The sequence below is a fragment of the Carassius gibelio genome, chromosome B22 (genome assembly GCF_023724105.1).
Source record: "Carassius gibelio isolate Cgi1373 ecotype wild population from Czech Republic chromosome B22, carGib1.2-hapl.c, whole genome shotgun sequence".
NCBI lineage: Eukaryota > Metazoa > Chordata > Actinopteri > Cypriniformes > Cyprinidae > Carassius > Carassius gibelio.
Genome location: NC_068417.1, coordinates 9,775,272 through 9,793,240, shown reverse-complemented (window position 1 = coordinate 9,793,240; position 17,969 = coordinate 9,775,272). Strand labels below are relative to the sequence as shown.

Genomic DNA, 17,969 nt, shown 5'->3' with positions numbered 1-17,969 from the left:
CGTACGTGAGAGGGGTGTTGCCCGAGGAGGTTCGCTCGTCGAGGAAGCCCACACGGTAACCCTCAGATCACCCTGGCCACCAGCCGAAGTAGCCCTCTTACAAGAAGAAGAGCTAGAACGGGGTGTGCCAGAGGGGACTCTATACCTTTTAAGGTAATCGAGTCTCGATCTCAACGCCGAGATGGTCATGTCCCCGCAATGAGAACATGAGCCATCCATGAATGCAGTCTCAGCGTGCTGGAAGCCCAGACACTTGACACAATGATCGTGACCGTCACAAGGAGCGATATATCGACCGCACCCAGAAAAACACGGGCGAAATGACATCTTTAAAAAGACGCAAATCGGCCCGTATCTCTTTTGTGAGAGAAATTGTCTCTTTTAGAGGTGTTAAAGCACTCAGGGGAACGCGGGAGCTGTCGCCGTCACACCAACACCAGCTCTTGCTTGTAAACACTCCTGTGATTGCAGCAAGTGATGTGCTCGGCTCCGAAGCGAAAGCTTGAATGCGAGTTGCTCGCGTTGCTCCTTATATACCCGCTCTGCGGGGCGGAGCTCGCGATGCAAATTCCGCAGACCAAGGTACTTGGCTCGTTTTGTACCACTCGAAGGTGATTGGGCTCTCGGGCGAGATCCCATTCGTAACGTCGAACGTGACTGACTGAAAGGGAACACAATTTAGCAATTCAGTGTTGAAGCTATTTTATTAAATTCACAGGGCAGCACTGACATGTTTTTTTGCCCCTGAATGTTTCTGTATTTGCACTGCATGATCTTCTATCTCTCTCTCTTTCTCTCTCTCTCCCACTGTGTCATTGAAAGCAGCAAATTAAACTAGTAAGGTAATTAAACTGACCTGGAACTACCAATGCATTAAAATGTTTTAATGCATAGCTGACAGCAAATCAGCACGGACATTCACCATCAATTTGAATATATTCATTGAGATTCAGTATGTGATTTAAGTGTTCACTTAGTTTTTTTTAGCAGTGAGCATCAGATTGTTTTAAACTTTCTACTTTAAATCAGTCTTGGTTCTTTCAGGGTTTATTCTTTGTATTCTTCAGTATCATCTTTAATCCTCATTTATATCTATTCTCTCATGTTTTCAGTTCGTCTGCCTATTCCTATCATCAGCAGAAATTCTTCACAATGTTCTTCATCATCATCATCATCATCATCATCTTCCAACTGTTCACTGGTGTGTTCAGTGGTGAATGTGAGTCATGTGACTCTCTCCTGGTACAAAGGAAACAGTTTATTGTCCAGTATCAGTGTGTCTGATTTCAGCATCAGTCTCTCTATACCTCTGGAGGTGGAATATCAGGATAAAAACAGCTACAGCTGTGTGATCAACAATCCCATCAGAAACCAGACCACACATCTGGACATCAGTCAACTCTGTCAACCATGTTCAGGTACAGCAGAGCTGATATTAGTTGATGTTGGTGCTGATATTAACGTCTACTGACTGAGCTGATCTCAGTTTCATGATTTTATTCCTCAGACTCTGAACACTGTTGTGGTTCTACTGAAGCTGTGATCCGATTGGTCCTCTCTGCTTTGGTGGGCGTGGCTACTGTAATTTTTCTGGTTTATGACATCAGATCCAGAAGAACTGAACAAGATCATGCATGTTTTCCAGCGTCACAAACCTAAATTCGCATGTCATTAATTCTATAACAATTGTGTGTATCATTTTTAATTATTTTAATACAAATGCTTTTGTATTATGCTTTTCCTGTTTAATTATTAGCAAATCATTTTCAGGCTAAAATATTATTAATAGTAACATTCGCGTATAATAGTAATAGTAACAGTTGCGTATATGATCAAATGCCATGATTCATCAATATTACAATGCCTTTTTATACAATCTTAATTCTATTACAACATTAGCTTTCATATTTTCTGAGTGTACCTTGTAGTTTTATTTTATACGGATCAGACGGCTTTAATACTGAAGCTCTTCAACTGGCAGAACATGAAAACAAGAAAACAGAAGTGCTATCGCATTATTATAATTTCCGTAAAATCTAGTTTAAATGCTTTATTGTATATATATATATATATATATATATATATATATATATATATATATATATATATATATATATATATATATATATATATCACTTTTCTGCTGTCCATTTGTCATCTGTATTTGCTTACCTTTATCAATAAAGTTTTCTCACTCTGAGCTTCGAGGGACTCTCTATGTTTTTTTATGACATTTATTATGTTGAACACTCTCTTGAGGAATACTAACTCTATGTGTTTTATAATGGTTCAGCGCTGTGCAACATACACACAGATTTACATTCTTAAATGTTTTCAACTTGGTTTATTCTTAAAAAGTATTCTTAAATTGGTGATAGGTAAAAATGATAGATAAAAATAGGTAGCCTGAATGCACTGTAAGTCTCTTTGGATAAAAGCGTCTGCTAAATGCATAAATTTAAATTTACATTTAAATTGACGAACACAGCTGTACAGAGTAGTTGCGATGAAATTATGGTTTAGCTGGCACCACCAGCAGTTCTGTCTCAGTAAGGTTGAGCTTAAGGAGATGGTCATTCATCCATCTAGAAATGTCACTCAGACAGGCTGCAATGCGAGCAGCTACCATCGGATCATCTGGATGGAATGAGAAGTAGAGTTGAGTGTCATCAGCATAGCAGTGATAGGAAAAGCCATGTAAAGTGAAAGTGCCATGTAAAGTGAAAAGCCATGAAAGTGACATTCAGCCAAGTATGGTGACCCATACTCAGAATTTGTGCTCTGTATTTAACCCATCCAAAGTGCACACACACACACAAACCAAGGACACAACACCTGGAGCAGTGGGCAGCTATTTATGCTGCAGTGCCCAGGGAGCAGTTGCAGGTTCAGTGCCTTGCTCAAGGGCACCTAAGTCATGCTATTGCCAGCCCGAGACTTGAACCCATATCCCTAGGGTTAGGAGTCAAACTCTCTAACCACTAGGCCACGACCTCCCCACTACATGAATGACAGATCCTAATGACATCATGTAGATGGACAAGAGAAATGGTCCAAGTACTGAGCCTTGAGAAACCCCAGTAGCAAGAAGTTGTGATTTTATCATCAGTCTGTGGTGTGGAGAATTGGTCACTGATGGTTTTTGTCCTATGTGTGAAGAAAACTGCAAAGTTGTCGGCCGTAAGAGTCGATGAAGGATGAGGTGGAGGCAGATTAAGAAGAGAAGAGAAAGTTTTGAAATGTGTGCGAGAGTCAGAACAGTTGTTAATTTTGTTGTGGTAGTATGATGTTTTAGCAGTTAAGACATTTGCAGAGAAGGAAGAGAGGAGAGACTGATACACACTGTGACTTGAAAATGCCATGGGCAGAGACATATCACCAAGACTGTTTTAATTTGCATTGGTTTGGACTTAGACTTAAATGGCTTTAGACAAGCTGTTTGCTGATTGTCAGAACTTTCTGAACTCTGTTCCTGGTTTTGAGTTTGAAAATGTAAGATCAGCAAAAGCTTGTTTATTTGCCATGATGTAAAAGAGGATGTATGTATGAAAATTAATTGTGATGTAGGTTAGGGAAGGCGGTGATGAACACGTGTTTCAGCTCTGAACAATGATTAAACTTTCTCTGATTCTATTTCTCACAAATTATATTTTGATTACAATAACTCCATCTGCCTTTTACCCTCTATTACTGTTTAAAATATAGTGTGATTTTTGTTTTTTATATTTCCTCTAAGTGATCTTCCTCTAATGAGTTTATTGTGAATGAAGAATACTCTAGATTATCAAATAATGCTTTCTTTAGTATAAACAATGATAAGCCTAATACTCACAATAAATAAACAATAAGGTCATATAGATCAGAACACAGTCTCGGAGGTAAGAAGTGGATTATTCTTCAACTGAAATGTTTGTCTTTTCATCCCGAAATGCGAGGCAATTGTTGGATTACAACAATTAGGAACCACAGTTTCTACAAACCCTTCACTATTCTGCACCACTGTTTCCATTTAAACATGTTTTGCAATGTTTTGTCAGGGCTGAACGCAACCCTGGGATTATTTTTGTATTAATATATATATATATATATATATATATATATATATATATATATATATATATATTTGACAGATATGTTATTAAGTGTTGAAGTTCTTCATCACAGTCCATTTCCCCTCTCGATGGTTCATCCAGAAGGAGGTGGTCGACGCTTCACATGCTTTTTTTTAGTTGGAGAGTTTGATTCACTAAAAGGTTAAATGTTTTGAGTTTAATGTTGAATGTTTGCTTTTTCTAAACCTTGCTACAGTATAGGCTATAAATACAGTTAAAATATGAGGATTGTTGTTTAAGTTCATCATACTCAAATTTCAGGAAACAATGAACCAGGCCTCTTTTTTATATTTTTATTTTCCGAAGAAAAGAGAAAGCTCACATGTGTTTCAACTGAACAGTTTCAAAATACTTATTTTGCACAGATTTGGCAAAATGGCAAAATCTGGATAAACAAATGCAAATGTATCTAGATGAACAAATACATATACAGGTTTCTGTATTTTTTTCAGTCATTTTAAATTGACATATTTTGTTGTAACAATACATGAAGTCTGAATGGACCCTACAAAATGTCCCTGTTTGTTTTGCACAATCTATTCAGTAACGTGGTTTGATCTGTCGGTGGATAAACAGCTTCTTGCTGGATGTTTGTGATTGCTGTTGTGTTAGTCAATAGTTGGAAGGTGAAGTATTTTTTCCCCTAGTGTGATAAACTCCTGCACGTGCACACTTTCACTACATGATGTAGCTCATTAAGTTCTGTTGATTCACTTTTTATACGTTTGATGCATGCTGTCCACTACAGTGGATAAATTTGTAACTCCCTCAAAATATAATATAATGAATTTCTTTTTTTTTGGTATTATTTTTTTCAGTGGTTTAAAAGTAAAGACAAACCAGTAAAAAAAAAAATATTACTTAGTGATTTAACAAAAGTCAAGATATGAGTATTTTTATTTATTTATTTATTATTATTATTATTATTTTTTTTTATATGACTGAGTTATGCAATATTGCAAGAGCGTGATCTCAGCAAGATTGCAAATGTGATGTTGATTTTATGCAACAGTTCAACAAACAAGAAGTTAACACCGAGTTACCTTTTAGACACAGCGTAAGCCCTTTTCACACGTTCAGTCTCTTCATTATGACAAATTGCTATTAAAAGATAATGTGAGAACAGGACCTTTTCAAAATACTGGCCAATCGTTTCTGACATAAAGTTCTTATAGAGATGACGTGATTACTCAGCACTTTTTACAGTAAGCTCTGCTGCTTTTTAATAGTTTTACTAGGTAAAGATGCGTTAGATGGATATTTTTGACAGTTGGTCCAGCACATCATGTTGGTTTTTCAGCATGATATGATGCTGATAGGTCATGTGATAAAGACAACATGGCAGATGTAAAACATCCAGATTACATTCATACATTACATTACATTTATTCAGTGCCAGAGTGAATTTGAACAGCTAACACTTATTGATGTTCGTGATGTTAAATGAGATGAGCGTGTGGGTGGAAACGAACTGAGTTTGGGGGAGGATTCACAAACAAGCAAATAAATATCACAGTTCAGTCATGTTTCAGTGCTTTCTGACATTTTAAAGGATTACTACCAAGAGCTTTTCAGTGAACCGATGAAGAAAATGTCACTGAAATTAGTCTTGTTCTGTTTGTGTTTCTGGCGTCCGGATGGTGAGTTTGAAATGGGTTTTTATGGCTTTTATGGTTGTTTCTGTTTTGGTACCATGCAGAAATTATTGGTAAATCAGCCAAGAGAGGATTAACATTAACAGTTATTCTCATATAGACATAACTGAATTGTGATTTTACTGTCAGACCAAGTTTAGAGAAAGTTCAGGTCTAAACTAAATCAGTTTAGATAGAAGTCTTTCTTATTATTGTAGTTATCTTTTTCGCTTCAGACTAAAGTAATTACAAGTATTCTAGTGAAGCTACATCAAACCAACATTAGGTGAATTTAAAGCTTTAATCTGTTAAAAAATCTGTTCTTCAGGTGGGTTTGTTGCTCGAGGAATGAGACTAATTTCAGTAAATGAAGGAGATTCAGTCACTCTATTCTCTAATCTTACTGAAATGAAGGATGATGATTGGATTCAGTGGATGTTTAGGTCTGGAAAAGAACACACTTTAATAGCTGAAATCAATGTAACAGACGACAGAATCACTGTGTATGATGATGTTCTTGATGGGAGATTCAGAAACAGACTGAAGCTGAACAATCAAACTGGATCTCTGACCATCACAAACATCACAACTGAAGATGCTGGACAGTATGAACTACTGACCAACCATGTGAGAAGTAGATTCAGTCTCACTGTCTATGGTGAGTTAGACATTTTATCAAGAATATTATTATCGCTAAATACTTGAAATGACTAGGTTGGCTTTCTATAGCAGATTGTTGTTTTTAGTCATGGTTCCTCTCAATGTTTATTCCCCACCTACTTCAGTATCTTCACTCATCCTCATTTCTCTTTATTCTCTCATGATTTCAGCTCGTCTGCCCGTTCCTGTCATCAGCCGGGTCTCTTCAGAATGTTCTTCATGTTCAGTTGTGTGTTCGGCTGCGGATGTGAGAAATGTGACTCTCTCCTGGTACAAAGGAAACAGTTTATTGACCAGCTTCAGAGTGTATGGTCTCAGCAGTGACATTTCTTTACGTCTCTGGGTGGAAAATCAGGATAAAAACACGTACAGCTGTGTGCTCAACAATCCCATCAGCCACCAGACTGTACATGTCAACATCACTCAACTCTGTCACACGTGTGATGGTACGTCAATATCAGTATTCACATGTATATCCACTTATACTTGAAAAAGTGCCCTGCCGCGCATACACCAGTGATGGAAATGAATGACAGTTTAATATATATAAAAATATATGGGGCAAAAAATCCCTGCAAATTCTTTTTTTCAATATTTAAAACCTTTTCCTGGTTTTAAGATTGAAAAATGTAAGATCAGTGAAAGCTTCTTGATGTTCATGAGGATAAATGCGCGAGTATAAACTGTGCAGGCGGACTGAGAGAATTAGATACATATCACAGTGCAATCGTGTTTCAGATCATTCTGTTTTCTGACATAATAGTGTCGTATTTAAGGGTGAATTTGGACAAAGCATTGGTTGCATGTTCTTCTACACAAAAGTCAGAACTGCAAAATCACAGTGAGATAAACATCAGTTTAACTATTTATTTATTTTTAATTTGAACTTGTGAAACTAGATCATTATTGCATTTATATGTTGTTTTATCTTTAAAATGACAAAATTTGGTTTTATTTTTAACTCTCTATCAGTGAATGGAGAACTTAGCATTTATTGAGCTTGTGTTTTTATTCTTCAGACTCTGTGAAGCTGTGATCCGATTGGTCCTCTCTGCTCTGGTGGGCGTGGCTACTGTCATTTTTCTGGTTTATGACATCAGATCTGATATCACGGACACATTCACACATCAGGAAAATGTCCTGTCTCATAAGGATCTTGACTGAACTTCTCTTCTGGCTGAACATGAAAGCTCTCTCTCTAAATTATATATTTTATATTTTTCTATAAGATACACAAACCTCACTTTACTACTGCTGTCCATTTCTCATCTGTAATGGCTTGCTTGTCTTTATCAATAAAGCTTTCTCACTCTGAGGTTCAAGAGTTTCTCCAAGTTTTATTACATTTATGATGTCAAGTGAAAGGTTTCTTCATTGTCTCTCCTGCTGAGAAGAAGTGAAGTAAATCTACATTGTGGAACAACACTGACATTGGCAAAACTGATCACTGAAAGATCACTGATCATACAGAATGAACTACTTGCACTGAGCTTTGTGACGTCCAGTTTCAAATAATGCTTCATCCTTGTTTCCATTGACCGCAGAAACTCATGACAAGATGAAACTGTTGATTTAAGACACTTTGAACACGTTGCAGGTCTGTTTGTTTCTGTTGAAAATTACATCATTGATCTACAGGAAGTTGAGGCCTACTGAAGCTCTAAATGATTGTGAATAGATACCCATGTTTCTGTTCTTTGGACTTGACCGTCCATCTAACTAGATGACTTATTTGTATGATGTGAGTTCCCAAACGTGATGCATGATGGGATGTGCTCTGAACCAGTATTCAAGATTGTGTGGGTTTAGTGTGCCATTTTAAAGTCTTGCACACTTACTTCCTGTTGCCTACATATAAGATGCCAAGACTGCAAGTGTGAGAATTTGGACAGACCCAAAGTTCAGAGTGAAGATGTGCAGTTATTTTAGATGAAGGTGGAGTTTCTTCACATCAGTGCATCTTACATTTTATTGCTGACACAGTTTTGTACTGTTTTGTTCTGTTTGTGTTTGTGGCGTCTGGATGGTGAGTTTTAAAAGATATCAAGGCTTCAGTTGTTTCTGTTCTGGTATCATGTAATAAATTACTGGTTACGCTATATTACAAGATGCAACGTTTAAATGAGTGAACGAGTCAGTCTATTGTTCGTTATCTGGCTCGGCTCTGTGTTCATCTTCAGTTCTCTCTTCACAGCAGTTCAGTCAGTGTACTGTTTGAGTGCATGCATTACTCCGGGATATTGGTTTGTTTTAACTCCGAGGGAGTGTTAACATCTTAAGTCATGTTAACAGCTTAAGTCATTTGTGGATTAATGCGCATTAGAGATGCGAACCGTTTAAAACGATTCAGTTTGATTTGGTGAACTGGTTCAAAAAGATCTGGTTACATCGAATGATTCGTTCGCGAACCGGATATGACAAACTGCTTTGATTTGAACTGTCTAACAATAGACATAGAAGAGAAGGCAATGCTGAATAAAGTCATAGTTTTTGCTATTTTTGGACCAAAATGTATTTTCGATTCTTCAAAATATTCTAACTGAGCCTCTGATGTCACATGGACTACACTGATGATGTTTTTCTTACCTTTCTGGACATGGACAGTATACTGTTCACACAGCTTCAATGGAGGGACTGAGAGCTCTCGGACTAAATCTAAAATATCTTAAGCAGGAGATCTGTTCCTGCTCCATAAAGCCAACTCTGAAATCAGTCTGAGTGAGAGGAGAAACAATTCAGACGTTTGATAAGAAATAAACAACAAATGAGCTTAAAGACACATTTCACATATTATGGGTCAGTTTGTTACTGTTGAAAACAACACCACTGACCTACAGGAAGTTGACACCTTCTGGAGCTAAAAGTGACAATGTTCAGAATGTGTTTTTGTTTTTTGCCAAAAAACAGTGCTAGATGGTCACATGCATTAACACTTAAAAGTGTGCAGTTATATTAGTCGAAGGTGGAGTTTCACTTCACTTTACTACAGAGCAGTCTCACATCAGCTCATCTGACATTGTATTACTGAACCAGTTTTGAAGAGTTTATCTTTAATATGATTTGTGGACTGAAACCATTGAAGATGTTTTGGATTGTTTTGTTCTGTTTGTGTTTCTGGCGTCTGGATGGTGAGTCTGAAATGTGTTTTTATGACTTCAGTTGTTTCTTTTCTTATACCATGTAATAAATGAATGGTTGAATTAGTCAGAGAGGATTGACATTCACTGTTACAGGCCAGTATTGAAGGGGGCATTAAATACTAGTGGTGGGCAAACACAAACCTATACAGAAAAATCCAAACCCAGCAGGGGTCTCATTTATAAACATTGCGTACATACAAAATGGGAATCAAAATATGTGTATGCAATTTTCCATGCACATATCCAGATTTATAAAAAAATAAACTTGGTGAAAATACATAAGGACATTCTAGACCATGCATACAAACTACTTTTCCTCGAATGAGAAAAGTAATGAAGTAAACAACGTTTTAAAACTCTATTTTCGGCGAGGTGGAGATTCACGTACGCACAATCTTCCCCTGAAACTGATTTATAAAGGGATTTATGCATGGTTTTATAAATCTGAAAGTTTTTGTGCATTTATGCCTAGACTTTAGGGATGAAATCTACTGAGAGTTTTATAAATAAGAAGTTATATATATATACACTGTGTTTATACGAGAAAATCCCCCAACATGATCTTGGAAACAATTGCGATACAGTGCACAACAACATTTATGAAATCCACCGCAGACACAGAAAAGAACCACAGTAGGTGCTTATATGTATATCCATATATAATTAGAAATAGTCAAACTTAGAGTCATTACAGTTGGAGATGTTAGCATTTCACTTGATTGAACTTCTGCATTACGTGTTGTTTCCACTCATTTGTTCCAGAAAACACTCACCAGCAGAGTCCAGGGCTGCGAAGCCTGCATGCGTTGCTGTATGCAATACAACGTTATGTTATATGTACCATAAAAGGGTGGATGCTTTTAGCTAGTACAGCCCATTACTAGCTAAGAAAGAAAGACATGCTAGCAGATTACAGACCCTCTGTGGAGAAAAAACTCAGTTTCTCAAAAGCATGGTTTAAAATCACCTGTGTTTCTTACATCACAAACTACCTTGCAACCAATGTCGGGCTTTATAGCATATCATTAACTATGCTGCAAAGCAGGGAAGTCTCAAGAGAAGCCAAGTTATTTCAGAATATTTTTAGTTTGTTATGACTTATGTACGTTATACGTCAGCATTATAGTGATTTAAACATCATATAAATAATCACAATGATGTATGATTATGAATAAAAGTATTTTATTAAAAGCTTCATCAGACCAACAATAAGTGATTTTTAAAGCTTTAATCTGTGATAAACTCTGTTCTTCAGGTGTGTTTGGTAAAGTAGTGGTGATGGAGGGAGATTCAGTCACTCTTAACTCTGGTTTTATTGCTATTTCTGAAATGGAAGATTGTGAGATTCAGTGGATTTTTGGACGTGCAAGAACGTTAATAGCTGTAATCAATAAACAGACCAACAGATTCTCTGTGTATGATGGTGTTCTTGATGGGAGATTCAGAAACAGACTGAAGCTGGACGATCAAACTGGAGATCTGACCATCACAAACACCACGATGAAACATGCTGGACGTTATAAAGCACAGATCCTCTATATAAGTATTGATTACAACCTCATTGTCTATGGTGAGTTAAATATTGGCTTCAGCTGTTTGAACTACAAAAAGTATTATTCCACACAGCATTTTGATTCTTATATGTCTGATTTCACAACAATTGATTTCACTTCTTTTGATACAGCATTTCAGCCGATCTAAAGTAAAATATCAGTGGATGATGTTTTATTCATAAAGTAAATCAGGTTAATATTCAACTGTTAGATTATTTGAATTGCTCTTCTTTTGATCAGTCTTGGTTCCTCTCAATGTTTTTTTCCTCGAGCTTGAATATCTTCATTCATCCAAATTTCTCTGTTCTCTCGTGTTTTCAGCTCGTCTGCCTGTTCCTGTCATCAGCCAAGTATGTTCTTCTTCATCATCATCTTCAAACTGTTCACTGGTGTGTTCAGTGGTGAATGTGGGTCATGTGACTCTCTCCTGGTACAAAGGAAACAGTTTATTGTCCAGCATCAGTGTGTCTGATCTCAGCATCAGTCTCTCTCTACCTCTGGAGGTGGAATATCAGGAGAAAAACAGCTACAGCTGTGTGATCAACAATCCCATCACAAACCAGACCACACATCTGGACATCACTCAACTCTGTCAACCATGTCCAGGTACAGTAGCTAAGGTACATATGCTATTCAGAAGGGATGATTTAGAAATATGTAAGCTTTATTTGAAGTGAAGTTAAGGAATATGATAAGTGCTTCAACAAGTATTATAATTCTTTCATAACAATCATTATGAATTTTTGTTAAATAAGTACATCTATGCATTGGAAACCATATAACATGAAAGATGAGTGTTGTATGTAAAATATGCAGTATTATTATTGTATACTATAAGGAATGACCCAGTAGCCATAACTTATAGAGGTTGGTTTGTAGTTCAGAAGAACACAGTCTGGTATGCTTGGAGAAGCTGTGATCTGATTATTTTTTTCTGCTCTAGTGGGTGGGGCTGAGATTTTTGATCACTGATCTTTTATGTCTTTCTATATTCCTCTTCCTCAAAGAGTGAATTCTGAAGCTCCATCAGCACTGTATGAATCGATTTGAACTGGTTGAAGGTTGAAACTGAAACTAAACACACACATATACAAATATGGAAAATAAAAAATTAGTTAAAAATATTAGTAAAAATATATAATAGTGTATCAATGATACTGAAATAACACTGGTTTGTATCGGATCTCATGACAAGCCTTGAATGTTAGTTTAAGACTCACAAAAGTAAAAGTTTTACATTTTTAACTTCTCAGCTTCACAAGACACATTTAAAAATAAAAGCATCAAACAAGATCTGCAGAAAGTTGCAGATTGGGGCTTAAAGTAAAAAACTGCTAATGAACAATCAGCCCTGCCAAAGATGTGCAGTTATTTCTGGTGAAAGAGGAGATACACAGAACTTTACTAAAAACTTGCTCTGTCATCAGATCATCTGTCATTTCATTACTGAACCAGTTTTGAAGAGTTAGTTTTTTCATATTTATGGACTGAAACCATTCAAGATGCCACTGATCACAGTGTGAGTATAAGAAGGCAGTGCAATGCATACCAGCTATTGTTCTGCTCAACTGTGTCTGCTGTGAACTACAAGTTCAGCATGCTCTCAGAAGCTTTAAGTGTTGGCGAGACAGCGATTCAGCGGTGGTCATCGAGTGGATTGCACACTTCAGGCTGCGGCCAATTCCCCTGTGCGCCTTTGTGTCTTTGTAAAGACGACGGATCGTCCTTATCAGGATGCCGTTTCTGGGTGTGGTCCTTCCTTGGCGATGGGTGATAGTCACTATAGCTGCCTCACATGTCTGGGCGTCGAGCACGCTGAGGTGGTCTTTGTGGATGAGTCATGTTCCCACTGCGGGAAGATGACCATCTCGGAGCTGCGAACCAGTCTCTTCTACCTTCAGGGGGGTGGAGTCCCGTTGCAGCGATCTGGGGCTCATTCTGCTTGTCACCGAGGGTGGCCCCATTCATCTGCTCCCGCGCTGCATCTGCAGCAGCCTCCAACAAATGGTGCTGTATAGCTAGTTGCAGGCAGGCCGCCCCTCCCATCCTGGCCCCTATCAAACCTGGCAGTGAGCGGAAGAGCAAGAGACCCGGGACGGGTGACACAGAGAGAGCTGCTTTCTGGGGGATGGTGAAGGCACCTCTCCGTCCCCTGCAGGAGGACCAGGGGGAGAATTTGGAAATCTCGATGAGTTTCCTCCTCTTTCACCAGATGGCAGCAGCGGGTCGTTCGAGATTGTCAACAAAGGCCCTACTCATGCACCCTCTACCAACCTGTGGAACAAGGTGAGCCCTGCACCCCCCACTCGCACCACACTCCAGCCTGCCACCCGAGTTGGGTCCCTGTATTCCACCTCGCTGCCCCACTGCGGGTATAGCTGTGGTTCTGCAGGTCCTGCTTGTAAATTTTCTAAGCACCTGGTCAGCACTACCCAATCCATCTCGCTGGCTTCTGTGGATCATCAGCCTCAGCTATGTGATTCAGTTCGCCCGGTGTCCCCCCAAGTTCAGCAGTATCCGCTTTACTACAGTGAAGGCGTCCGATGCTCCTGTTCTGCGGAAGAGATCGCAGTCCTACTGGCAAAGGACGCGATAGAGCTGGTCCCTCCAGCTGATATGAGGGCTGAGTTTTACAACCCTTACTTCATTGTACCTAAGAAAGGTGGTAGGTTATGACTGATCCTGGATCTGCGAGTCAAGTTCAAGATGTTGACGCAGAAACGCATTTTCGGGTGCATCCATCCCCAAGATTCGTTGGCAGCGATCGACCTGAAGGACACGTACCTTCATGTATCCATCCTTCCATGCCACAGACCTTTTCTGCGGTTTGTGTTCGAAGGACGGGTATATCCGTACAAGGTCCTGCCCTTCGGGCTCTCCCTGTCTCCCCGTGTCTTCATGAAAGTCATGGAGGCAGCTATTGTTCCCCTCAGAGAGCAGGATGTTCACATTCTCAACTATCTAGATGATTGGCTAATACTAGCACAATCTCGGGATCAGTTGGGCGAGCACAGGGATTTGGTTCACTGGCACCTTAGCCGGTTGGGCCTTTGGGTCAACTGGGAAAAGAGCAAACTCTCGCCGATGCAGAGGATCTCTTTTCTTGGTATGGAGTTGGATTCAGTTGAACAGTTGAACAGACAGCACACTTCACAGAGGAACGTGTGCAATCGGTGCTAGCCTGCTTGAATATGTTCAAGGAAAGGACAGCGGTCCCACTGAAACTTTTTCAGAGACTACTAGTGCATATGACAGCTGCGGCAGCTCTTACACCGCTCTACCTGTTACATATGAGACCGTTCCACCACTGGCTTAATGGCAGAGTCCCAAGGTAGGCGTGGAAGCATGGGACTCAACTGGTCCAAGTTACACCAGCCTGTCACCAAACCCTCATCCTGTGGTCATATCTTGCATTTCTCCAGGCAGGGGTGCCCCTAGAGCAGAACTCCAAGCATGCTGTGGTTTACACGTATACCTCCACCACCGGCTGGGGGGCCACCTACAACAGGCATGCAGTCTCAGTGGTTTGGACGGGCCCGCAGCTGCAGTGGCATATCAGTTGCCTAGAGTTGTTAGCAGTGCACCTAGCCTTGAACCATCTCAAAGGTCACTTACAAGGCTAGCATGTGCTGGTCTGAACGGACAACACAGCAACCATTGCGTACATCAACCGACAGGGTGGTCTGCGCTCCCGTCGTATGTCACAACTCGCCTGCCACCTCCTCTATTGGAGTCGGAATGTTCTGAGGTCACTTCGTGCCATTCACATTCCAGGCCTGCTCAATTGTACAGCCAACGACCTGTCTCAAGCAATGCTCCTGGGAGAATGGTGACTCCATCCCCTGACGGTTCAGCTGATTTGGAGACGGTTCGGAGCTTCTAAGGTAGACTTCTTTGCTTCTCCAGAAACCTCTCACTGCCAGTTGTTCAACTCCCTGACCGAGGGAACTCTCGGGACAGATGCACTGGCACACAGCTGGCCATGGGGCCTACACAAATATGTGTTTTCCCCCAGTGAGCCTTCTCACACAGACACTGTGCAAAGTCCAGGAGGACGAAGAGCAAATCTTGCTAGTGGTGCCGTATTGGCAGATTTCTCTTGGGAAGGATCTACTGACTCAGAGACTAGGCACCGTTTGGCACCCGTGTCCAGACCTTTGGAAACGCCATGTCTGGTCCCTGGATGGGACGCGGAGGTTCTAGGTGAACTACCCCAGGAGGTAGTGGACACCATCACTTCGGCAAGAGCACTGTCTACGAGACACGCTTACGCCTTGAAGTGGAACCTGTTCGTCGAGTGGTGTTCTTCTTGCCGAGAGGCCCCCTGTAGATGTCCGATTGCGGTCGTGCTTTCCTTTCTGCAACAAGGGCTGTAGCAAAGGCTTTCTCTCTCCACCCCCTCAAAGTCCAGGCCACTCCTTCGGGAAGGATGGGGCTTCCGCAGTGTCCCTGTTCCAAGCGGAATGGGTATGCTTTCTGGATGCAATAATTGCATGCCAATGTGCATTGGCTCATTTAGTTTACACTCAAAGTAGATTGGTCTATTGACGCGATATCCCATTTCGTGTCGGTAACCGATGTGGCATCTCCGTTCCCTCCTTCAGGGAATGAGGGTTACCATACGTAACCGAGACGTTTTGTTTGCGGCATCTGGTTGGGTTTTAAATATGTTAATATGATAAGGTATCAATTACTTCTGTTCTGATACCAAGTTATAAAATACTGGTTAAATTAGTCAGAGATGATTAACATTCACTGTTATTCTAATATCGATATAAATTAACTGTAATTGATTTTTTTTCTGCCAGATCAAGTTTGCATTCAGGCCTAAACTCAAAAAAACTTTTGTCTTTGTACTGGTGCAGAATATTACTAATTTCATATTCAAATTATTAAAAGTATTTTAGGGAAGCTTCATCAAATCAACATCAAGTGATTTTATGTGTAATCTATGAAAAACTCTTCAGGTGTGTTAGAGGATAAAGTGATTCAACTAGATGAAATCAATAAACCGACCAACAGCATGGCTGTATATGATGATGTTCTTGATGGGAGGTTCATAGACAGACTGAAGATGGACAAACAAACTGGATCTCTGACTATCACAAACACCACTCACACAACTCCACATACTGAGAGTTTCAGTTTAATTTTCTATGGTAAGTGTGTTATTGGTTTTATTTATTTAATTAATTGCTGCATTAAAGTAAAGCTAAAGAAGTATAAAATTACTTAGAATTATAGAATAGATGTTGTGAGGTTTCTTTTAGTTCTTTTAAATAGATTTTAAATGCTCTACTTTTTAAATGCTCTCAGTCTTTGGCCCTGAATGCAGTCATTTTCAAAACTGCAGGTTTTTCTACAGTTTGGCCATTCGTCCACACGTAAACGCAGTGTCAAGTCACTGAAACTGAAAATTTTAAACATAGAAAGTGAAAGCTGAGTTCTTTTGGCTTGTGAAGTCAGAACCAGCGCTGTTATCTCCGACTACTGGAAACTTTTTCAGGCTTCCCCTTGGCCAACATGGCTTTATTGTTGAGATTATATTACCACCTGTTGGTCTGGCATGCTCTTGACAGTGCATCATATCATGTGTTCGTGTTTTCATGTGGAGATAATAATAATATATATATATTTTTTTTCTGAAATGGAAAATACACATGTAAGTGTTCACATGGTCTTGGTTCCTTCCTAATCTGCTTGAATATCTTCATTCATCCTCATTTGTCTTTGTTCTCATGTTTTTAGCTCGTCTTCCTGTTCCTGTCATCAGCAGAAACTCTTCACAATGTTCATCATCATCTTCAAATTGTTCATTGTTGTGTTCAGTGGTGAATCTGAGTCATGTGACTCTCTCCTGGTACAAAGGAAACAGTTTATTGTCCAGCATCAGTGTGTCTGATCTCAGCATCAGTCTCTCTCTACCTCTGGAGGTGGAATATCAGGAGAAAAACAGCTACAGCTGTGTGATCAACAATCCCATCACAAACCAGACCACACATCTGGACATCACTCAACTCTGTCACACATGTTCAGGTACAGCAGAGCTGATATTAGTTGATGTTGGTGCTGATATTAACATTTATTGACTGAGCTGGGGGATATTCCAGAAAGCAGGTTACATACCCGGGTATGTTTAAGAATAAGCGGGCAACCTCAACTTTCGGTTCCAAAAACGGCGGTAACTTTCAGGGTATGTTAGTAGTCATAGCAACTCACTCTCTGAACTTAACCTACTCTGGTTCCAGGGTTAGTTCACTTCAGCGAGCCTTCAGTGAGCGTGACAGATAGCGCACAACATTGTATAATATTACAATGTGTAATATAGCCTATTATATATATTTGATATGTTAATGAGGAATCGCTAATAGAAGTAATAAATAAGGTAATATATTATTCTATTATGATTATTTATTTTATTGGCATATGTGAGTTATCTGAATAAATTATAAAACACTATGACAAGGTAATGTTTTAATGTTTTAATTTATTTATTTCATTTTACATTATCTCACACATCGGCATTTTCTATAATGTCTAAATTCTAAATCAAAATATATATATCTGATATGACTAAATATAATTAGCATAAAACAAGCCATATAATTCACATTCTCGAGGATTAAAGATTAAATGGAAAAAATAAAATAAAAATGATTGCACAGCCATCAATTAGGTGGTGATATGTACTAAGCATGTAAACAACTAGTGAATAAAGGTAATCGAATTAAGATATTCAATAGACAGCAAGGGTATTTCCTTGATCAAGATACAGAAACATAACAAGGACATTGTTAAAATTGTACAGGTATAAGAGGAGACGAATTAATGTCATTCTTTTTGTTTTCTTTCTTCACACAAAAAGTATTC

The 17,969-nt window shown here is 39.2% G+C and overlaps 3 protein-coding genes across 4 annotated transcripts in view; all 3 read left to right on the top strand.

The window, feature by feature from the left end:
- LOC127987320 (uncharacterized) overlaps positions 1-2,039 on the top strand; it is a 214,835-nt gene extending 212,796 nt beyond the window's left edge. The window contains exons 5-6 of the mRNA XM_052589601.1: positions 1,316-1,418; positions 1,508-2,039. Of these exons, the coding sequence (XP_052445561.1) occupies positions 1,316-1,418; positions 1,508-1,659 (255 nt within the window). The 3' untranslated portion in view covers positions 1,660-2,039. The remainder of the gene's footprint in view (positions 1-1,315; positions 1,419-1,507) is intronic.
- Positions 1-17,203, top strand: part of LOC127987321 (uncharacterized) — a 157,037-nt gene extending 139,834 nt beyond the window's left edge. The window contains exons 2-5 of the mRNA XM_052589602.1: positions 10,802-11,116; positions 11,421-11,705; positions 16,067-16,258; positions 16,848-17,203. Of these exons, the coding sequence (XP_052445562.1) occupies positions 10,825-11,116; positions 11,421-11,705; positions 16,067-16,258; positions 16,848-17,188 (1,110 nt within the window). The 5' untranslated portion in view covers positions 10,802-10,824 and the 3' untranslated portion in view covers positions 17,189-17,203. The remainder of the gene's footprint in view (positions 1-10,801; positions 11,117-11,420; positions 11,706-16,066; positions 16,259-16,847) is intronic.
- On the top strand, positions 5,533-7,721 carry LOC127987334 (SLAM family member 5-like). 2 transcript variants are annotated; one of them, XM_052589628.1, is made up of 4 exons: positions 5,533-5,752; positions 6,075-6,404; positions 6,577-6,852; positions 7,426-7,721. In XM_052589628.1, exons 1-4 carry the CDS (start codon positions 5,695-5,697, stop codon positions 7,440-7,442), a joined length of 681 nt encoding a protein of 226 aa, XP_052445588.1. In that variant the 5' UTR covers positions 5,533-5,694; the 3' UTR covers positions 7,443-7,721. The 2 variants fall into 2 exon arrangements, with proteins under 2 accessions (XP_052445588.1, XP_052445587.1); XM_052589627.1 differs by lacking the exon at positions 7,426-7,721 and having other exon boundaries at positions 6,577-7,105.
- Positions 17,204-17,969: the final 766 nt, after the last annotated feature.